The 23,787-nt window shown below is 44.3% G+C and overlaps 1 protein-coding gene across 1 annotated transcript in view; it reads right to left on the bottom strand.

Moving 5' to 3' along the window:
• Positions 1-23,787, bottom strand: part of TRAF5 (TNF receptor associated factor 5) — a 78,737-nt gene that overhangs the window by 7,802 nt on the left and 47,148 nt on the right. Inside the window, exons 5-9 of the mRNA XM_068279692.1 lie at positions 20,296-20,460; positions 17,691-17,768; positions 8,609-8,683; positions 2,440-2,532; positions 208-348 (exon numbers count right to left, since the gene is read on the bottom strand). Of these exons, the coding sequence (XP_068135793.1) occupies positions 208-348; positions 2,440-2,532; positions 8,609-8,683; positions 17,691-17,768; positions 20,296-20,460 (552 nt within the window). The remainder of the gene's footprint in view (positions 1-207; positions 349-2,439; positions 2,533-8,608; positions 8,684-17,690; positions 17,769-20,295; positions 20,461-23,787) is intronic.

The following is a 23,787-nucleotide window of genomic DNA, read 5'->3' as shown; positions in this document are numbered from 1 at the left end:
TTCTTATTTAAATTTTCAATAAAAATGTGTATGTGGAAAAAAAACAATATTGCTAATTAAAGCGATATTCTACTAGGGGCAATCCCCTGCGCCCTTTTTTCAAATCTTTTTTTAGTGGAAAACATGATTATTAAACAACATGAAGAAAAGAGAATCACTATACATTCCTATTAAACCAGGAGAGGAGAGGCTATGCCTGGCCCTTACCTGGGAACCGGAGAGCTGGCTTCCATTCATGCCTCCGAGATGCACAAACTGCCGGCACTCCTTCTCGCACCATTTCACCGAGTCGCAGAGCTCCTGGATCTTACTCTCTTTCACCTCCAGACTTTGTTTTAAATCCTGCATCTTGTGAGAGAATATAATGCAAGGAAATGAGCGGTGATGCAAGACGAAATGTATAGAAAACATATTGCTGCTTAAAGTGTTAGCGATCTTATACGCAAACTTTCATAAAGTGGACCTGAACTCTTGCACAGGACAGAAGGAAAACATAAACAGAAATGCACCCTGTATGTATTTAAAGAGTTTAGCCTGTCTAATTCCCCCTCATTTGTGTCTAATCACAAGTTGTAATTTGATCCCCACGTGTCACGTGCCTATGGCAGATAAGCAGATAAGCCCATTTGAAAGCACAGGCTGTAAACAATAGGTATGCTTCCATGAATCAGGAAGTAGAAACTGTAACAAATGTTTTTTGTTTAAAGGTTATTATGCTGTTGTGCATCTTTTATAGCAGAGAGGAAGTTATGAGTTCACCACCAGGGGGGTGGGTTAGGCACCACCAGGGGGTGCTTAGGGTTAGGCACCACCAGGGATCTTAGGGTTTAAAGGTCCACAGCAGCGATAGCCCAACTATCCGGGAAAAACCATACATAACTACATAAATACTAGTTCTACTTACATAACAGATGTATTGTACAGTCCACGTTTTGATTTCAGTGGATTTTATATAGTAAATAAAGAGAAAATTGTTCCAGGCATTTTCCATCTTTACTACCTCTGACTGAAGCCAATCCTGATGTCATTATCTCCTTTAATTTTTTTTTCTGCCCTCAGCCAATCCCTCAGCCCTGAACTGCCCTCAGCCAATCAGTGAGGAGCAGGAATGTGGTAGGGGTGATGAGCTTCCCTCTCGTTCGAAATGGCAAAAATAGAGCCAGGCTGACAGATGAGATTTATTACAGCAGAAACATTTCTGAATAGATTGAAGTGCTTGCAAAGCAGGGTAAGGTTGCAGGCTGCATATTAAACACAGAAACACAGAGCAGTGGGTAAATGGAATTTGATTTTGTGGCTGACCATCGCTCTTTAACCACTTCGCATCCAGACCCCCCTTGTTTCCCCCTTATGGACCAGAGCAGTTTTGACATTTTAGCTATGTCCCTATTTAATCAGCAATAAATGTATCCATACTTATGACACCTAAATGACATACCCTATATATTGTTTTTTCAAGACAAACTAGGTTTCATTGTATGGTATTTTTATCCTCAAACAATTTCATTTTCTATGTATTTAATTGGGAAAATGAGGAAAACAATAGAAAAACACATTTCTCAGTTTTACCAATTGCAGTTTAAAACTAAAGAGCACCACCGTAGATAAAAAGAAAAAAAAACAACACAAATTTTGTTTGGCTAATTCTGCCGTTTATCACAAAACTTAGATTATGTTCCTGTCACAATTTATGGTGAAGATATTTGATTCTGAAATAATGCTACAGTGTATATTTTTCACTATGAATTAAGAAAATAAAATCATTTTTAATGGTAAAAATCAATCTTATTGGCTCAGGGAACATATATTCCCTTTCACCAATTAGTGCTGCATCAGATAGTGCTGGAGGTGTGCACAGGAGCAATTCACAGCTGTGCTTCAGCTACAAGACAAATATCTACATCCTCGTGGCTTAGATGAAGTCCCAGAGGACGTAGATATACTGTAGTGGCGAAAAAAGTGGTTAAAGCAACGCAAGAAAAAAAAAGGGTTAAATACCTTTTAGGCCCCCCTCAGGCAGCTTTTGGAAGTACTTGTGTCTCCGAGTACTTTTGAAGCCGAGGAGATCTGTGCTGCACACGCGAGTCCGGGCTTTCACATGTGCAGTACGGATGCGCCCATCTTTGAAAGCACTCGGTGACACAAGTACTTCTGAAGCCGTTTGAGGAGTCCAGGCCGAGGCAGAGGCGAGAGAGGCTCCAGCCTCAGGGCACAGTGTAGGTGGGATCCATGGATCCATGTGCTGAATTCACTAATAGCATCCCTTTTCTGTTTGCACGGAGTGCATATGCAGGTTGTGTTTCTGCAACGGGAGCCTCTGCTGAGTGGAATGTGCTGCATATTTTGTATCGCCAGCGCTGTGGCATTCTAGATGATCTGACGAAGGTAAGTACCCCATCCAACATTTCTTATGACACCTCAGTCAAATGGTTGACTTACCTGCTTCTCGAGTTTCGTATTCCTGTTCAGCACATACAGCATGTGGTCTCTGAGAAACGTGTCTTCATGAACCTTCATCTTTCCTCTTTTTACCTGCAAAGATAATGAAGTACCAGATATTTATCATCACAGACGGACATGGGATACTCTAGACTAGAGCATACAGGTCAAACTCCGGCCCGCGGGCCAAATCTGGCCCTCAGAGCCATTACATTTGGCCTCAAGTGGTTTCCCCGCTTTGCATTATGTTTGGCCCACTCTAGAACGCCAGGGAAGCTATATGGGGAAGGTAGGGGGAAAGCACTAAACACTAGGGAACTGTATAGGGGTGGGTGGGGGCCTCTTGACACCAGGGAACTGTATAGGGGTTAGAGGGAGGCCATTGGACACAAGGGTACTTTATAAGGGAGGAAAGGTGGCCAGTAGACATTGAGGATGGCCAGTGACTTGGCTCCAGTGTTCAGTTTTGGCCCACATTGTATTTAACACAGAGTAGGGATGCCAAGAGCCAAATACAGTGTAGTATGTACTGGTAGTTGAAATGAAGTATGATAGAGTAATAAGCTATACTCACAAAGCAGGATTACCTCAAAGGCAACCACTGTATAGGCAGGTTGGGAGATTAGACCTGACTCAGGATTAAAGTGAACCTCCAGACTAAAAATGGACTCAGCAGCACTGAAAAGGCTTGGTGTTTCTTTAACAGTTTCACAGCATGAGAACTTTTTTTCTCTTATACAAGCCTCAATTTTAGCTGCACAGAAAAAAACTGCCCGGGCATTTTTCCCCTAATGCTGTGCAAAGTATGATGGGATTTCTGATGTTGTTGTTCTCGTTTTGCTGTTTTGGTGCAATTTTTTTTTTTACATTTTGAATTTGACATTTGAAGCCTAGCGTGTGCAGCTGGGAGGGGTGATCAGGACACATGATCCCTGTCACCTCCTTTCAACCAAAAAGATGGCTGCCCCATGACAAAGATGGCAGCCCCCATGAATCACAAACATTTGCCTGTTCTTTTAAAACGGGGTGGGTAAGAGATTACCTATCTATTCTAATTAACATAACTAATGTAACTTAATGACAGTATGTTTGTTTAGGCTGAAGTTCCCCTTTAAGAAGTCGCTCTCCGTAGATGAGGAAAAAAGGGGGTAACACCCCTCCACCGGGGGTGGTCTTAATACAGCTTAGTATGGATACAGAGGCGCCTAAAGGATAAAATAATCTAAAAAGTTTAAAACATGAGGAGGCAGTGGTGGACTTACCTCCTCCAAGCAGACACAAAAATTGCCAATGTGTTTGTCAAATACAACAAGCTTATTTACATACTCCGGGGGACTATGCAACGCGTTTCGCAGGTTTGATCCCACTTCATCCGGCAATAACAACGGAGCAATAGCATATGTGGTCAGTAGAAGAGCCAGGCACCTCTGACAGAGACAGAGGCTCTTCTACTTATCCTTTCTTTTATCCTTTTGGCGCCTCTGTATACTACACCACATTGTATTTAAGTTTGACACCCTTGCTCTAGAGGGGTAGGGAACCTGTGGCTACATCTGGCTCACACAAAAATCAGTAGGAGTTGATTCACTAAGCTACACTTCGTGAAACTCAGTAAAACTGAAAGAAAACTGATATTCAAAGTAATGCCCCGAGATCCCCACGCATTGATTGGCCCAATAGGCTGCCTGTCACTTGACAGGCAGCCTGTTGGGCCAAGGTGCAGGGATCTCGTCCTGCAAAGTGAATAAACCGCCAAGTCAGCTAGCTAATTGTACAAGCTGTTAGTCGGTATTTCTCCTGTCTGGCTCTCAGGGAAATTGCTGATGTTGCTGAAACCCAAGAGAAGCTGAAGACGTGTCTGACACTTCTGCTGCCCGGCGGATCAACTGTATACACATCACCATGGCAACAGGGACTTGAGCCCTACTGCCCCAGTTTGAAACATTGTACGGCTCTCACGGAATTACATTTTAAAATATGTGACATTTATGGCTCTCTCAGCCAAAAAGGTTCCTGACCCCTGCTCTAGAGGGAATGTGGTGAGTGGGGGTGGTCAATGAGATGCCAATAATTTCGAGATGATGTATAATTTATGCTTGGAATTAACCCCCCTGGCAGTAAGCCCGACCTGAGCACAGGCTGTGATTTCTATGTGCGCAGCGGTAAGCCCGTGCTCAGGTCGAGCTGTTAAGAATCTGCCTCCTGCTTTGTTGAACTGGGTCCCGCGCGCGATCAGCGGCCTCTCCCCCCGAACCCTTTTGTCGAGTTTTTCAGCCATCGGGATCCCCAAGTTCCCTCTATTCTTCCGGTGGCCAATCAGTGCGTGTGTGAAGATGTTCAGGTCCAAAACTAGTGTAAAAGAAAGGAGTGAAATCGCCCAGCGTGTCGTGTGTGTGTGTGTGTGTGTGTGTGTGTGTGTGTGTGTGTGTGTGTGTGTGTGTGTGTGTGTGTGTGTGTGTGTGTGTGTGTGTGTGTGTGTGTGTGTGTGTGTGTGTGTGTGTGTGTGTGCGCGCGCGTGCACACACACACAGACGTATGTACATGTATATTCATGCTTGGACATGTTCATGTATGTATGTGTATGTATGTCTGTACATGTATGTATGTACGCAGTGTTCTAGCCAGGCTCTTTTAGCCGGGTGCTCCACCCGGCTAGTTTTGTTGAGCACCCGGCTGTCGTCGGCTCACCTCCTAGCATAGTTGCTCACAGAAGCACCGGCCTGCATTCTCTCATCTCGCCCCACCCAGCTACTTTTTCATCCCACCTACCTACTATTTCATGCCACAGACTGGCAAAAAATTCTGGGGAGAACACTGGTACGTGTATGTATGTATGTATGTGTATGTATGTACATGTATGCATGTACATGTTTGTATGCAGTGGCGTAGCTACAAACCTCTGGGCCCCGATACGGAATGTGGATGTGGGCCCCCCCCCCTCCCGGCAACAACAGCCCCCCCTCGCAACACACACATATCTGAATCCCTTTAGCTGTGCATGGCATAGCTATATCAATTCAGCTTTCCAGCAGCATGGGTGCCACGTTCAATTTGCAAACATACGCAGCACCCAGAGGAAATAGGGCAATTAGTAGCAAGATGCCAGTCTGAAGGAAAATAATAGTTACGTGGGCAGCATTCACCAGATAATAATTGTTATGTGTGCAGCATTCACCAGAAAATAATCGCTATATGCGCAGCATTCATCAGAAAATAATCGCTATGTGGGGAGCAGTCACCAGAAAATAAACGCTATGTGGAAGCATTCACCAGAAAATAATCGTTATGTAGGAGCATTCGCCAGAAAATAAACGCTATGTGTGGGCATTCACCAGAAAATAAATGCTATGTGGGAGCATTCACCAGAAAATAAACGCTATGTGGGAGCATTCACCAGAAAATAAACGCTATGTGGGAGCATTCACCAGAAAAAAAATGCTATGTGGGAGCATTCACCAGAAAATAAACGCTATGTGGGGGCATTCACCAGAAAATAAACGCTATGTGGGGGCATTCACCAGAAAATAAACGCTATGTGGGAGCATTCACCAGAAAATAATCGCTATGTGGGGAGCATTCACCAGACAATAAACGCAATGTGGGAGCATACACCGCAAAATAAACGCTATGTGGGAGCATTCACCAGAAAATAATCGTAATGTGGGAGCATTCACCAAAAAATAAACGCTATGTGGGGAGCAGTCACCAGAAAATAAACGCTATGTGGGAGCATTCACCAGAAAATAAACGCTATGTGGGGAGCAGTCACCAGAAAATAAACGCTATGTGGGGAGCATTCACCAGAAAATAATCGCTATGTGGGGAGCATTCACCAGAAAATAAACGCTATGTGTGGAGCATTCACCAGAAAATAAACGCTATGTGGGGAGCATTCACCAGAAAATAATCGCTATGTGGGGAGCATTCACCAGAAAATAAACGCTATGTGGGGAGCATTCACCAGAAAATAATCGCTATGTGGGGAGCATTCACCAGAAAATAAACGCTATGTGTGGAGCTGTCACCAGAAAATAAACGCTATGTGGGGAGCATTCACCAGAAAATAATCGCTATGTGGGGGCATTAACCAGAAAATAATCGCTATGTGGGAGCATTAACCAGAAAATAATCGTTATGTGGGAGCATTCACCAGAAAATAAACGCTATGTGGGGAGCAGTCACCAGAAAATAAACGCAATGTGGGAGCATTCACCAGAAAATAAACGCTATGTGGGGAGCATTCACCAGAAAATAAACGCTATGTGGGGAGCAGTCACCTAAAGATAATCGCTATGTGGGGAGCATTCACCAGAAAATAAACGCTATGTGGGGAGCAGTCACCAGAAAATAAACGCTATGTGGGGAGCAGTCACCAGAAAAACGCAATGTGGGGGCATTCACCAGAAAATAAACGCTATGTGGGAGCATTCACCAGAAAATAAACGCTATGTGGGGAGCAGTCACCAGAAAATAAACCTGTAGAAATAAAAAAAAAAATTCACTCACATGGCCAGCCTCTGACGTGAGCTCCCCGACGTGCAGCCAGCTTCCCCCGTGCAGCTCCTCAGCGACGATCCTCTCCAGCAGCCAGTTTCTCCCGCGCTGACAGGCAGAGTGCAGGGCTACGGGAAGATGGCGCCCGAAGCCCTGTACTGGAGACACAAATAGGCCTAGTGCACACCAGAGCGGTTCTGCTGCGGTTTGCGATCCGCTTGCGGATGTGGAAACGCTAGGGTAATGTATTTCAATGGGCTGGTGCACACCAGTGCGGGAGGCGTTTTGCAGAAACGCATACTCCCGGGCTGCTGCAGATTTTGGATTGCAGATGCGTTTCTGCCTCATTGTTAAGTATAGGAAAAACGCAAACCGCTCTGAAAAACGGCACTTCAGAGCGGTTTGCCAGGCGTTTTTTGTTACAGTAGCTGTTCAGTAATAGCTTTACTGTAACAATACATGAAATCTACTACACCAAAAACGCTTCCCAAAACCGCAAAATGCTAGCTGAAACGCTACAGAAAAAGAAAAAGCGTTTCAAAATCTGCTAGCATTTTGCGGATCTGCTAGCGTTTTTTGGTGTGCACCAGGCCATAGTCTCCAGTGCAGGGCTTTGGCAGCCATCTTCTCATAGCCCTGCTCTACCAACGGGAGCCAGTCCCCGTAGTGCGCTGCGGGGATTTGAACACCTGGGGGGTCCAGGCCCCCGGGCCCCTCCCCCGCCTCTTCAGGAGGCGGGCCCGGTCGCTATGGCGACCGTTGCGACCACGGGCCCTACGCCAGTGTTTGTATGTACATATAGAGAGAGTTTAGCCTTATTTGTCTCTAATCACAAGTTGTAATTTGATCTCTCCCCGTGTCACCTGAATGCCATGGCAGAGAAAAGCTTATTTGAAAGCACAGGATGGTAACAATATAGCCATTTTGTTCCCAACTGCTTCTGAGCTAAGTGCTTCTGCCATACTTTTACCGATTTTTGCCCTGATTTTGACTACTTTCTGCCTGCCGCCTGCACTGACCTCTGCCCTGATTTTGACTACTTTCTGCCTGCCGCCTGCACCGACCTCTGCCCTGATTCTGACTACTTTCTGCCTGCCGCCTGCACCGACCTCTGCCCTGATTTTGACTACTTTCTGCCTGCCGCCTGCACCGACCTCTGCCCTGATTTTGACTGCTCTCTTATTTGTACAGTTTCAAAAATTTTAAGTGTCTTCATAAATGTAATCAATTCACAAAAATGTTTGTTCTAGTCTTTTATTTGTATGCAGAATGTCTACCAGGCTTTTATTCTGTCATATTTTGGTAAATTATGACTTAAGAATTGGAGGCCGAAAATCCTAGAAAAAAAAATTACCGCTTTTGACTCATAATTCCAGACACAAATGCACCGCCAGGGAGGTTATAGCAATCAAATCGAATAGCAACTGACTTTCCATAAAATTAGCATCAACAGAATTATTTGCATGTCATTGGCCAACCCTGGCAGTGAGTAAAAGTGGACCGCCTGTACAGAGCAGCCAATCAGAATCAATGTTTCGTATACTATAACAGATGAAACCTGATTGGTTGCTCTGGGCAACAGTTTTACTCTTACTCCAGTTTTCCTCACAGCTGTCTTTCAGCTCATCTGAAATTTGCCTAGGCAACAGGAACAGTTATGGCTCCAGCACTTTACCTTCACGTAGCAGCCATAGTTTGTGAACGGACACTCCACCTCAGCTTCCAGACACACGCCAAGGTGCTCCTCCAACTGCAAAAACAAGTTTGTGACTTTTTGTTATCATTTCCTTTTATAGCATAACAAACACATAAAAAAACATTCTGGTGAAAAAATTCACATGTTTAACTCCTTAAGGACCTTGATGATTGAAATCTACGCCCTGTTTTGATGGCTACCTGGCTGCCAGGGCGTAGATTTGAATCCACTGATGCCGCACGTTCATGCCACTGTCTCCCCACCGCAGCTCACTCACTCTGCCGTCTCTATAGCGGCAGAGCCCTGCGATTTCATTGGCTCCTGACCTTGTCTATCAGCGTAAGCGGCTCCCATTGGCTTACATTGATCACACGGTCAGGAGCCAATGAAAGCGGCTACTGACCAGCTCACAGGAACTCTGCCGTCATAGAGATGGCAGAGTGGGTGGCCCAGGTTCCTGATATGCAGCAGTGACGGCGATTGAGGCGGGTATCTGCAGCGATTTGTCGCTATTCCGCCATTTCTTGTACCAGCGGTCTCTTGGCCTTAAAGAGTAACTGTCAGGCTGCAAAAGCTAATTTAAACCCCTATTCTCCTGTTAAACAGTTTAGAAGGAAGCCAAAAAGGCAATACTGAAGTTAAAAATCTCTCTTACTATGATGTGTGCTGAACAGCAAGGCTCTTTATTCCCAAGCTCCTAAGAAGGACGCAGGCCGCATAACAGATACTGCAAAGCATTCTGGGGCTGCCTCCTCTCCCCAGTGCACTACCTTGGGTCATCCCCCTTCATTTTCCTATCACGCCCTAAGGGCCTGTACACACTGCTGCGCAAGGTCTTTTGAAAAATAATGAAAATCGTGATGACTTGTACACACTGGTGCGATGCGTTTTTAGAATAACGCAATCGCAGTGCCTGCTGCACTTTTTTAAGCGCAGCGCTTGAAAAACGCATTAAAAACGCATGCGCTTGCGTTTTTGCCTGCGTTTTTCAGAAGTCAGTATCCCAGAAGACTCTGCATTTCCTGATTCCTGTTGAAATGTAAACTAGATAAAAAACAAAGGATTCTTTAGCCAATCAGCAATTACAAGAAAAACGCAAACGCATCAAAAACGCAGGCAAAAGCGCATGCGTTTTTTATAAACGCATATGATGCGTTTTTAAAACTACATGCACTTGCGATTTTAAAAACGCATGCGCTTGTGATTTTGCTTGCGTTTTTCAGTGTGTACAGGCCCTTAGGCTGCTTTCTCAGTGAGACGTTACAGGCTCATGTTACAGCAGCTTGTAACAACAGCCAGCACTGAAAAATCACAGGGCATATGTACTGCATGAGTCCGCTATTGTTCCTAGCCACATGGCTAATTAATATTCACAATTGGCTTCATAGGAGACAGACAAACATGGAGCCTGCCATGAGCTGTCAGGAGCATCATTCTCTGCAAATACTATATAAAAATACTGTGAAATCCAAACGTGGACAGAGAAATGCATATGTAATGTAAGTAGAGCCAATATTTAGCTACTGATATATGTGTTTATTTTCTCTGAGACCCTATACCTAACAGCTCCTCTTTAAGGGGGCAGAGACTGCTGGTACTTAAAGAGAAACCGTGACCAAGAATTGAACTTCATCCCAATCAGTAGCTGTCATCCCCTTTTTACATGAGAAATCTATTCCTTTTCACAAACGGATCATCAGGGGGCTCTATATGGCTGATATTGTGGTGAAACCCCTCCCACAGGAAACTGTGAGGACCATGGTCCTAGCAGTTTTCTGTCTGTGAACCTCGTTGCATTGTGGGAAATAACAGCTGTTTTACTGTGTACAGCTGTTTCCAACTGCCAAAAAAACAAGCAGCATCTCCTTCCAGTGACATCGCCTACCAGCAGTAAAGATGTCACCATGTGATAAATGTCAGAATGTAAATAAGAGAGAGGAAATTTTTTACAATGGGCAAAACACTGACTAAATCATTTATACATAATTATTGTAAAAATGAAGCACTTTTTTTATTACATTATTTTCACTGGAGTTCCTCTTTAAGTGGTTAAAAAAGCAGAGTTAGTACCTGCTAACGATGTTTTCAACAATCCTTCAGGGCAAAGGTGAGACGTTGCTCCTCCCAGGAACAGGAACAGACAGCACTTCCCCTATAAAAAAGTCACATGGTTAGTCCACCCTCAGTGCGTTTAGCCAAGTACCCGACAGGTGAACATTCCACTAACCCATAACCGTGCAACAATCAGACACAGACAATTAACACCCGGGTGGGATCGTTGCCCTGAAGGATTGTTGAAAACATCGTTAGCAGGTACTAACTCTGCTTTTTCCCCACAATCCTTCAGGGCAAAGGTGAGACGATTAACAAGTAATACAACCTCAGGGTGGGACCATTCCTTGGAGAACCTTTCTACCAAACGCTTGGTCGTGTGCAGACATTGCATCAATTCGGTAATGACGGATGAACGTAGAAAAGCTTGACCACGTTGCTGCCTTACATATTTGCTCAGGCGAAGCCCCTGCATTATTAGCCCAAGAAGCTGCCCTAGCTCTAGTAGAATGCGCTTTAAATGAGGCAGGAGCCTCACTTCTCATAACTCTGTAAGCTTCTATAATAGCTAACCTAGTCCAATTAGCTATAGTAGATTTAGAAGCTCTCTGACCTACAGTTTTCCCTGAAAATAAAACAAAGAATCTGTATTCCTGACATCTGCAGTTCTGTTCAAATATTCCAGAACACATCTTCTAACATCTAATGAGTGAAAAATCCTCTCTTTTCCACATTTTGGATTCACACAGAAAATAGGCAAAATAATATCATGCGACCTGTGAAACCTAGACATAACCTTCGGACAAAACTCTGGATATCTCTGTAACCCTAATGTATCCTGAAAGTAAGGACTTTTCATAGACAAAGCTTGTAGCTCACTGACCCTTCTGGCTGTAGTGATGACTACTAAAAAATACTGTTTTTAATGTAAGATATCTAAAAGAACTGTCCTTAAGAGGCTCTAAGGAACCTTTGGACAGTTCCTTTAAAACCCCTGATAATCCCAAGGAGAAACGTATGGTTTATAAACTGGCAGTTTCCTAGAAAAAGCCTTCAGAAACCTCACTATCAAAAGGAGAGGAAGACAAGGGGATAACTGAAAAAGCAGATAAAGCAGCAATCTGCACTTTAAGCGTACTTACAGAAACATTTTTATCCCAACCCTCCTGAAGAAAATCCAGGACTGCTGGAACTGACAGGCTATCAAACTTAAAGCCGGACAGCCGAAGATGGAAAGTTTTCCAGTATTTCAAGTAAATCTTCCTAGTAACTTCTTTACGGATACCAATCAATGTAGAGGCTGCCTTGTCAGATACTCCCAATTTTTGAGTAAGGATCCAGACTGACAGATTCAATCTGCCTGGATGTGGATGCCACAGGTTCCCTTGCAGCAGCAGATCTGGCCTGCAAGGAAGTCTCCAAGGGTCCCCTAAGGTGCAATCAAAATCATCCGATTTTGACAACCTCTTGCTGATAACTGCCGGAATCAAATTGAGAGGAGGAAATGCATACCGAAGTGGAAAGTTCCACTCCTGAATGAATGCAGTCACCCCCAGATATATGCTTTTTTGGATTGAGGGAGAAGAAACTCTGAATCTGGCCATGGTCTTCTGTTGTGAACAGATCGATTGACTGTGTTCCCCATCGTTTTGTGATGTCTGGGAACCTCTCTCTCTGTTTAGAGACCACTCTGATGACAGAATCCTGCTTCTGCTCAGTTTGTCTGCCTCTATATTGAGTTTTCCCTCGAGACGAACAGCTCTCAAGGATAACACATTCTTTCCTGCCCAGGACAAGATCTCCTCCACTTCTTCTTGCAACAACAGGGATCTCGTGCCTCCCTGTTTGCTGACAAAACGCTACTGCCGTAACATTGTCAGAGTGGATCAGAACATTGGACTGTGACAGTATCGATCGCGCCTGAAATAAGGCCCGCTTTACTTAATTCCCTCCAGTTGGATGACCTCAGACTCCAGTTCTGTCCACTTCCCTTGAAAGGCTCTGTGAGCTATACGAGCTCTCCAGCCCCAAGCGCTTGCATCCGTAGTAATTACCTTGTCTACAGGCTCCTTCCAAAGCCTTCCTTTCACAAGGTTGGATTCCTCCAACCACCACTGCAGAGACAACACCACAGTTTGAGGAATTGTGACTTTGAAATGTTATGTTTATGGACGACCGTCCCAATTTCCTAGAAGGAAACTCTGCAACTTCCTGATGTGCGCCAGTGCCCAGGGTACTGCCACCATTGTGGATGACATCAATCCCAGCACAGACAAAATCATCCTTAGGGAAACCTTGTCTTCCCTCTGTAATGATTTCACTGCCAAATTTATCTTTAGGATATTTTCCGGAGGAAAGAAAATCCTCTGTTTTAATGAATGCACTAGCATGCCTAGAAAAGGCGTTCTCTGACTTGGAATCAAAGAGTACTTCTCTAGGTTGATAATCCAACCTAGGGATCGGAGATGTTCCGATACCAGATTTAAATGGTTTGTCAGTTGATCTGCTGAACTTCCGAGAATAAGCAAGTCGTTTAAACATGGAATGATTAAAATCGACTGCTCTCTTAACGGAATCAATGCTTCTCCCAGCATCTTTGTGAACACTCTTGGGGCAGAAGTGATCCCAAACGAAAGGCAAACAAACTGGTAGTGTTCTACCCTCCTATTTACTCCAACTGCAAATTTTAGGAATTTTTGGTGAATGCCAATATGCATCTCTTAGATCGAGAGATGCCATAAAGGCCCCTGGAAACAGTAGCTCCCTTACTGAAAAAATGGATTCCATCCGAACTTTTTCTGTCTCATAACAGGTTAAGTCTTTTTAGGTTCAGAATCAGGCGGAACTTGCCCGACGACTTTTTACTACAAAAATAGTGAAACAGAAGCTTTGCTTTTGTTCCTTTACTGGCACAGGATACAGACTAACCAGCAAGCTCATGGTGACCCAGAACTCAGAGTGTGTAAGAGGCTTCAATGGTCCTAAAAGCCCTCTTACTAAAATGCTAAGAAAAGCAAAAAAGTTTGCTTTCTTAAAACAGAAAGAATTTGCAATAATTCAGGTTGGAGTGAGCTTGAGATGTCTCCCAGTGCATCACTGCTGACTATATGCAAATTAACCATTGTTACCCTTAGCAGCTACACACCGCTGGAATGCAATGATGTGTCAGCTTGTTAATTTGTACAGAGCCCTAATGATCCAACATGCATACAGACTGTTTCGGATTGTTTGATCCGGCACAGGATAAAATACATTCTGTTTTAGCATGTTTTGCAATATACTCAAAATTTCTGGAAACAGAGTGGGATCTCCTGGGGCCTTTGAGACTACAAATCTTGACGATGGATGGAGCGCAAACTATTTGGTAACCAAACTTTATTGTTCGGCAAATAAACGGGCTTTTTGCCCCTTTTGCCCACCTGAGAGAGAAGCATCTTAGCCTCCCCCCACCGCCTTACACGAGTCATTGGGATTTTGACTGGGTTTTCGGAGCTTTATATTTAAAGCCCCTTTTCCCGGACTTGTCAGAAGTCCACTTTCTGCCTTTTCTCTGATCTTTAGAGGCATCCCTTTGATCACACAAAAGACTTTAGTTGCAACAGCTTTTTTCTTTTTAGGAAAAATGTTTTCTTTTTGTTCGATGTACTTTCCAAAGCTGATCATTAATTTCAGCAGTGGGTGTAAACCTAATTGCCTCAGCCGAGGAATCAGCTAAATATGCAGCAGATTTAATGAGAATCGCAATAGAATTCAACAAATGCTCAACAGGTGCCAGTATATTAGCTCTGAGCTGATTAATCCACAGCTCCAAAGCTCTGACCACACATGTAGAGACAACAGCCAGCCTAAACATAGCCACACTAGCCTCCAAAGACCTCTTCAAATAAGCATCCACTTTTTTATCCAGTGGATCCTTTAGCTTTGTATAATTGATCATGAATAGACAAATTAGCTACCACATCCTTACTCAACTCCAAAAGAGTAATTAATGGCAGCAATCAACGCCTCCGTATCCTCAATACGGAATTTAAACTTTGGAACAGACTCAGATTTTATTTCTCTAATGTCTGAATCCTCAGAACTAGCTGCAAACTCAGCCTGACCAACATCAACCTCAGTCACAGATACTCCAGATACAGCAACCTGAGAAGTAGATGGATTAGCATTCAATAATGAAGACTTAATTGATTCCAATGAAGCATTAATCTCCTCTCTAAAGGATCTCAATGTATTCTGAACAGAGTGACCCGGCTCCTCCCTCATAACCCTCTCTATGCACAACTGACAGAGTCTTTGCATAGGGCAACTTTAGCTTAACATTGCACAAAGGGCATCTCTTATAATTAGGAGGGAGCCTATGCTTATCTGCAGCAGCAGCCTCAGCAGATTTAGCAGCAGCCTCAGTTTTGCATGTGGCTCTGTACAGCTTTAGCACATTTAGCCCAGAAAGAGAAGCCATTATCTCACCTTCTGGGCGGCCTGGTTGCTCTCAATCCTCACAGCGTCTGACATGTCTCCAAACTTTCATGTCCAGCGCAGGACCAAACTCCCTCTGAGCAACAGTGCAAACAGGCCTGCGCAGCCTCCCTTTTAAAACATATCCGGCCTGCCACAATTGGATGAGGGGCGGACCGGAGGTTCAGAAGGAGTAATGAACCAGCTCTACAATTTGCTACATTCGGCATACCCGCCGGAAATTACGCATCCGGACGCGGCCAAGCGTCCTAATGGCCGCAATGCGCTCCACGCTGCACATGGCCGCCGGCTTACCTCCGTCCTGCTCCTCTGCCGCAAGGCCGCCAAGGGGAACCCACGCCTTCCACACTTGCTCTCCCTGGCAGCGGGAGAGAAAGGTAGGCAAACCCCAGTAAAGATCCAGCCTGGGGTGCATGGCCAGACTGCCTCAGTACCACAGTCTCAGCCACCCAGAAGGATCCACCTGCAGCCCAGCACACAGGCTTCACCCAGAGGGGAGATGCCGACCTGCCTGGACGCAGGAACAAACAGCACTGAGGGTGGACTAACCATGTGACTTTTTTATAGGGGAAGTGCTGTCTGTTCCTGTTCCTGGGAGGAGCAACGTCTCACCTTTGCCCTGAAGGATTGTGGGGAAAAAATGAAATAACCCCCAGCCTCAATTCCATGATAAGTCAGAAAATGAAGGCTCCCAGCTACCAAAAATGTCAATCCAAACTGGCGTTTAGATCATACGGTTTAGCATTAATAAGGAACTTTACTTAATATAACGTAATGAACAAAATTGCTTTTTATTTTACAATATTTTTTATAACATTTATCACAGTTGGCAATCTATTTACTGCTGAGTGGAGCATCACTGCTGAATGTTTGTTTGTTTATTTGTTTGTTTGTTTGTTGTTGATCTGAAGTGAGCAGAAACAACAGCTGGACTCCCAGAGTGCACTATGAGAAGAAGTCTGCATAACAAACAGCCTAGGCTAAATTGGAAGGGAAGGACTCACCCCAAAAATATAAAATAGTTTAAAAGGTGAGAACATTTTTAATTTAAGATTGAAGAATAGTTGAAATAAAAATGTAGTAATTTTATTGAAAAACACACCAGACAACACGTTTCATGGGTAGTAACCTGCTTCATCAGGTCAAAGAATACTGTTTTGAGGTCAGTGTAGCAAGAGCCTCTCAATAGTTTGAAACTACGCCATCCTATAGGCAGCAAGGTGCAATGCATTGTATCTTCTAATACTTTCTTCTCATGGCCAAAATTCTTATTTAGTAATTTGTGCTACAACATCTCTTCTGTGAGGTTGGACCAAACTGATTCGCCTTCACACCTCATGAGCAATAGTGAGCTTTGGTCACCCATGGGCCTGTCACTAGTTTACCGGCTGTCCTTCCTTGGATCACTTTTAGTAGGTAATAACCAATGCATACCGGGAATACCCAACAAGATCTGCCCCGACCCATACACTTAGTCAATACATTTTGGCCAGATCATTTCACTTGCTCATTGCTCCTGCCTCCAACACATCTCATTCAAGGCCTGACTATTATGTATTGCAGCAGCACTGCTTCACTAATCCACCCTCTTAGTGCCTAAACCAAACCCCCCTACCTAATACCTACCCCCGCCCCCAAATAAGTGCCTACATGAACCCGCCACTAAAACCCTAATTCCCCCTCTGAGTGCCTAAACCAAACCCCTCTACCTAATCCCTAACCCCCACCTCTAAGTTCCTTAACCGAACCTCGTCCATCGACCGCTCGTCTAGGGTCGGCTACAACCATTCGTTCCTCTGTAGTAACCGATCGGCTTCTACGCGTCACATGCCCAACTCACAATTTGGGCACCTGATTACCGATAAATAACACAGGCATCTATCAGACGCCTGCCAATACCTATGCCCAAATGACCCTTAACCCCAACCTACAAAGCTCTCCACAATCTCTCTCCCCGGTACATATCCTCGCTAATTTCCAGATACAAACCCAACCGCAATCTCAGATCTGCACATGACCTTCTGTTGTCCTCCTCTAGAATCATCTCCTCGCATTCAGGTGTACAAGATTTCTCATGTGCTTCACTCCTTCTCTGGAATCGCTTTCCACAACCCATCTGTCACTCTCCAGCCTTTTGATATCTTTAAACACTCCCTCAAAACTCACTTGTTCCAAAAAGCATATGCTCTACCTCAGGCCATTACCCCTTTGCCCTAAGGCCACGTTGTACTCCTACCAGATATCCTAAAAACAGTATGATTATTGTATAGTTCCACCTCTTGTTCCCCCCCATTTCTTTAGATTGTAAGCTCACAAGGGCAGGGCTCTCTTGCCCTTTTGTGTCTTGGAATTCATTATAGATTTTATTCATAATGTTACTTTTGTCACTGTAATTACCAATTCTGTATTTTGTACCAATTCTGTATTTTCTATATTGGTGTATACCGTTGTCTGTATTATATGTTGGTGCTTTAAAAATCCATGATAAAAATATAATAATAATTATTACATATAATAATAGTCAGTACACTACCTGTTCTCTTGGAAAGGTATCGCTGCAGCTGTTGGGGCACGGGACTGGGTATAACGGACAATACTTTCTTGTGTGCACCTGTAACAGAAAACACAACTGGTTAATGGAGTGTTTACTGCATCACTTAACATACAGTAATGCTGGGTAGTCTGTATGCATGTTGTATTATTGTGGCTCTGTACAATTAACAAGCTGACACACCATCGCATTCCAGCGGTTCTGGAGGTGTGGCTAGCTATCAGAACAAGGGATAATTTGCATGTTCAGCAGTGATGCATTGTGGGAGACATCATTAGAGATGTGGCGAACAGTTCCCGAACCGTTCGCTGGCGAACATCTCTGAATCCATGGGGGTTTACTACTTCCAGGTCGCTCTGACCCGGAGTAGTACGCCTGCGTTGCCCGGCGGAGCGTGTCCTAGATCGCGCTCCTGTTGCCGGGCACTTTCTGCGCATGTGCGTGACATCATGAACGACGTCGCGCTCATGCGCAGAGAGTGCCCGGCAACAGGAGCACGATCTAGGACGCGCTCCGCCGGGCAGCGCAGGCGTACTACTCCGGGTCAGAGCGACCCGGAAATAGTAAACCCCCCAAAGATGTTCGCCCGGCGAACTGTTCGCCACATCTCTAGACATCATATGCTCACTCCAACCTGAATTATCGCAAATACATTCTGCTTTAAGAAGGTAAAGTTTTGTTTTACCATCAGGTGTAGGGTGATGTTCAGCAGACCGAAACACACATTCACCATTCAGAAATCATCTGGTTTGATAACTCTGAAACGCCATTGGCTGCTGTGGGCTGCTGCGTTTTACATCATCACTGTTTGCCCTCAATGCCAGATTTGTACAGATTACCGCCCAAGGCCACTATTACCAACCGCTCCCTGACCAACAGCAAACCTCCCCCCACACATACACTTTTATTGGGCCCAGTAATCAATGTATTTAAAGGTGCGCAATAACTTTGCAATTTTACTGAATGACCAACCTTCCAATTGATTGGATTGGACAGGGTGATGCCCGTCGATTACAAATAATCGAATTGATTTTATCAGTCTGTTTTGCAGATTGCAGATCCAAAATTAACGCATTGGTTATCATTGTTATTCAATTTATAGGCCCATTCGCTTCTTTCTGATTGTTTCCCTCTGATCACAATTATTGGATTGGAAGGATGATCATTTGGTAAAATTGCATCATTAATGGGCATCTTAAAGCGGATCCGGCATGAAAAACTAACTATAACAAGTCACTTGTCTATATATCTTATCTAAAGTGTAGATAGTTTACACAGCAAATCTAGCTGCAAACAGCTTCAACAGAATATGATTATTTCTTCCTGTGATACAATGACAGCAGCCATGTTGTTTGTAAACATTACGCACATGCAAAGCTGATAGCATTTCCAGCTCTCTGCCTGTGACAAATTTACTCTGCTCTCCTCCTCCCTCCTCCCCTCTGCCTCTGAAATCTCTGGCTAGTAATACCTCCCCCTCCTCCTGCCCAGACTGAGCTCCCATAAGCCCTTGCTACAGTGCCAAAGCTCTCTGAAAAAGCTGTGGGCGAGGCTTGTTTAGTTCATAGGGAAATAGAGTATTAAAACAAAACAAAAAGAGTATTTGGCTTGAGGAATGCCCTATAAAGTATATGAAAGGAACACAATTATGCAATGAGTAAAAGTTTATCTCGGGTCCACTTTAAAGGGCAACTGAAGTGAGGGGGATATGGAGGCTGCCATATTTATTTCCTTTTAAGCAATACCAGTTGCCTGGCTATCCTGCTGATCCTCTGTCTCTAATACTTTTAGCAATTGCCCCTGAACAAGCCTGCAGCAGATCTGACTAGATTAGCTGCATGTTTGTTTCTGGTGTGATTCAAACACTACTGCAGCCAAATAGATCAGCAGGATAGCCAGGGAACTAGCATTGTTTAAACAGAAATAAATATGGCAGTCTCTATATTGTTATCACTTCAGTTGTCCTTTAAGACCTTAGTGGTGCTATTTTTAAATGACATAGCACAGACAATTTACACAACTCCTTGTCTCTCTCCTCTAATGCTGCGGCTCCAATCCAAGTTAAAGCTAAGCAAAGGGCGGAGTCGGACTTGAAAAGCAGCTGGTGGTGATGGTGACTGGCAGCTCAGGTCATAGACAGAAGTATTTCCCCCGTTTGCTGCCCCTTCATCCCCCAATTCCCAGTTATTTGCCTGACCACTGCAGTTCACATGTTTGACAACTGTACTGCATGGAAGTGCCAGCCTGCCCCTTGCTTCCTGGTGCCCTAGGCCATGGCCTTGGACGGCCTTGCCTGAAATCCGGCCATGTTTGCCCTTCTTTCTTGTACTGTAAGAGATTTTGTGAGGCACCAGAAAACAATGTAAAGTGTCCACTAAGTAATGTGCTCAGGTAGCAGCATAAACCAATATTCAGGGTCCCCTCTGCTGCCCCCCTCAGAAAGATCTGCGGCTAGCTCTAGTCTCAAGCTACTATAGCAGGAGAAGCCAGCAGTACCTTCCCCTGACCCTGATATGTTAAGAGGGAGTAAAGGCAACCACTGGAGTCAGACAGGAGGAGAGAGGATATGTGTATAGAAATCTCTTACCTGCAGATCGATGGAGGTCATGCTCTTGCTGCAGTATTGGCACATTGCATCCCTCAGTTCACACTGTGTCAGTAGATGGGTTTCCAGGTCTTTCCTGCAGACTTTTTCATGACAGCCTATGTTGCTGCATAGCACCACCTCATACAAACACTGGGCAAGGTGATCCTGCAATGGGAAGATTGGACTTGCAATTAGTTTTCTGTTGTGGCACAAAAAATAAAGCATTGCTTTATTACAGCCCAAGCAAGGCAAATTCTAATAGTACTCTGAATAATAAGTTAATATAACCACTGTATACAAGCAATATATCTCTGTAAAATTAAAGTATTTTAGCTTGTTGCATTACACTGATGTTTACACTATTCATCCTCTGAGCCTTTCCATACACTTAACAGGGAGAGCAGTTTTCCATCACTGTCAGCGGTTACTGAGATGGGAGTGTAATTACTCCCCAAAAAATGTGTATGAGTGGCTGGATCACTATAGATATAAGAATCTCTTCTACGTGTGCATTGAACGATGTGGGACTACGCTTATAATCTATTGCAGCATACTGAAGTATCAAAGTACTGGTATGTCTTATTGTGGGAACAGTCATCCAGAACTGAATAGGCTCTCTGAATGTAGGATATTGATAAGTATAGGAGCTAACCATAAAACATACTCCAAAAAAGTAATTTGGAAGCAAGACGTAGGTTCTATAACATCTGAGGTGTGCGATGAGACTTTATTAAGAGTCAATAAGGTTTCCCAACCCCTTTTGCAGATTGAATTATGTGCTTTATAGTGTCTTCCTAACTGAAACAGGAATAAAGGGTGCAGGAGCCCTTGCGGAAATTGTGGCTTTGCAGCAAGGGGGTTAGATTAAGGTGGGGGGAGGGTAGGTTAAGGTTGGGGGGGAGGGCAGTTATGCGTTAGGTGCCGGGCACGGGATGTTAAGCGTTATGCATTACCTGGGGGTGGTTAAGGGTTAGGCATAGGTAGAGGGAGGTCTTATGGTTATGTATTGGTCGAGGGAGGTCTTAGGGTTAGGCAACGGTCGAGTGAGGTCTTAGGGTTGGGCAACGGTAGAGGGCAGTCTTAGGGTAAGGCATTGGTAGGGGGAGATCTTAGGGTTAGGTATCAGTAGAGGGAAGTCTTAGGGTTAGGCATTGGTAGGGGGAGAGCTTAGGGTTAGGTATCAGTAGAGGGAGGTCTTGGGGTTAGGCATCGGTACAGGGAGGTCTTAGGGTTAGGCATCGGTAGAGGGAGGTCTTAAGTTTAGGCATCAGTAGAGGGGGGTCTTGGGGTTAGGCATCGGTAGAGGGAGGTCCTAAGGTTAGGCATCGGTAGAGGGGGGTCTTAGTGTTAGGCATACTGTATGTAAAGGGGGGTCTTAAGGTTAGGCATCAGTAGAGGGAAGTCTTAGGGTTAGGCATCGGTAGAGGGAGGTCTTAGGGTTAGGCATCGGTAGAGGGAGGTCTTAGGGTTAGGCATCGGTACAGGGAGGTCTTAGGGTTAGGCATCGGTAGAGGGAGGTCCTAGGGTTAGGCATCAGTAGAGGGAGGTCCTAGGGTTAGACATCGGTACAGGGAGGTCCTAGGGTTAGACATCGGTACAGGGAGGTCCTAGGGTTAGGCATCGGTACAGGGAGGTCCTAGGGTTAGGCATTGGTAGAGGGAGTATTCAGAGTGAGAGTAGGGTTAGGTTAAGACATAGTAAAATATCGGAAAAGATTACCAATATTTTTACTTTTGGAATTAAGTAGTAAAATATCAGTAATTTGACCGATATTCTACTAGCGGCAATCTCCTGCGCCCTTTTTCTTCAGGCTCCTTTTTTACATGAATGCCTTCCTAACATGAGTAGTAATGGTCCAATTCAAACCTGCACATGCACTTTGTCCCAAGTGCGGTCTAGAAACATGAACCTTCTTCCATACGATATGGTCATGCCCTATTGTCAATGCCTACTAGGTGAAAATTATTAAATTCTTCAATGATTATATGGGCTGCTCTCTAGTGAGTGACCCTAAAGTTGCCCATTAATGGTACAATATTATCCTCAGATGCAATCATTCGATCAGATTTGTGGGATCGTAAGCAATCAGGAGGTAATTGTCGAGTGCTCCTATAACAGGCCAATTAAGCCATTTTCTTTCTTCAGATACAATCATAAATTCCAACATTCCGATCAACAGAATTCTGTATTTCAGAATCAATCTCTAGAATCGTTTCACGTCAATCTTCTCCACATATTGCCTGTTTTCTGTACAATTTGATTGTAAAAATCTGATCGAATGATGACATCTGAGGAAAATATTGCACCGTTAATGGGCAGCTTAAGATATGAAAACTTAACATAGTCCCTGATTCTTTTTCATGCAAGTATATAAAACAATTTGTTTTTGAGATTCTACATCTGGCACGCCAACTACTTACTAAATACTGGATTACACCTACAGTCCCCACATAAAATGATTGGATTAGGTCTTTAAATGGAGAGTTCCCCTAAAAGGGTTACTCAAGCCTTGTAAAAAAATCAGTTTTACTCACCTGGGGCTTCTACCAGCCCCCTGCAGCCGTCCCATGCCCTCGCAGTCACTCGCAGATCCTTCTGTCCCACGCCTCCAGCTAGTCCTGTTTTCGCCCGACAGGCTCACCGCTCCTGCGCAGGCCTGGCCACGCGTCTCCTTTGCGTTCCTGTCCGCAACAGCGTCCTGCGCAGGACGCTATTGAGGACGGGAACGCGAAGAAGACTACACTTGGCCAGGCCTGCAGGGCCTGTTGGCGAAATGAAACTAGCTGGCGGCGGGGGACCGGAGAATTGTGAGTGACTGCGAGGGCACAGGGCAGCGGCAGGGGGCTGGCAGAAGCTCCAGGTGAGTAAAACTAATTTTTTTTTTTTTTACAGGGCTTAAAGAGACACTGAAGCGAAAAAAAAATATATATGATATAATGAATTGGTTGTGTAGTATGAATAATTACTAGAAGATTAGCAGCAAAGAAAATATTCTCATACTTTTATTTTCAGGTATATAGTGTTTTTTCTAACATTGCATTATTCTATAATATGTGCAGATTACACAACACTCAGCATTCAAAATGATTCTTTCAGAGCAGTCTGTGAAGTAATGACCTCTCCTCTGCCAGAGGAAAAGTAAATAGTCCAGGAACAGTTGAGATAATAAAAGTCAGATAACAGCCCTCTCCATGACTAACTTAGTCGGAGAGCTTAATGGCTTGTTTGCATAGAGATAACAACTGGAGTTTCTCAACTCTTCCTGTACTGGAAACAATTACACTGGTGTATCTGATCTTAATGTTTTATTTCTGAGCTGTACTACACATACAAATCATAATATCATATTTTTTTTTTTCACTTCAGTGTCTCTTTAAGTATACCTTTAAGGCTTGTACACGTGTGCAGCTATTCCGCCCAACTATCATACAAACTTGGTCTGTTGGATGATAGTTGGGCGTGTGTACATGTGACAAACGACTAGATGAGCAA

This window comes from Hyperolius riggenbachi, chromosome 4 (assembly GCF_040937935.1).
Source record: "Hyperolius riggenbachi isolate aHypRig1 chromosome 4, aHypRig1.pri, whole genome shotgun sequence".
In the NCBI taxonomy this organism is placed as follows: Eukaryota; Metazoa; Chordata; class Amphibia; order Anura; family Hyperoliidae; genus Hyperolius; species Hyperolius riggenbachi.
This window is presented reverse-complemented; position numbering and strand designations above follow the sequence as displayed.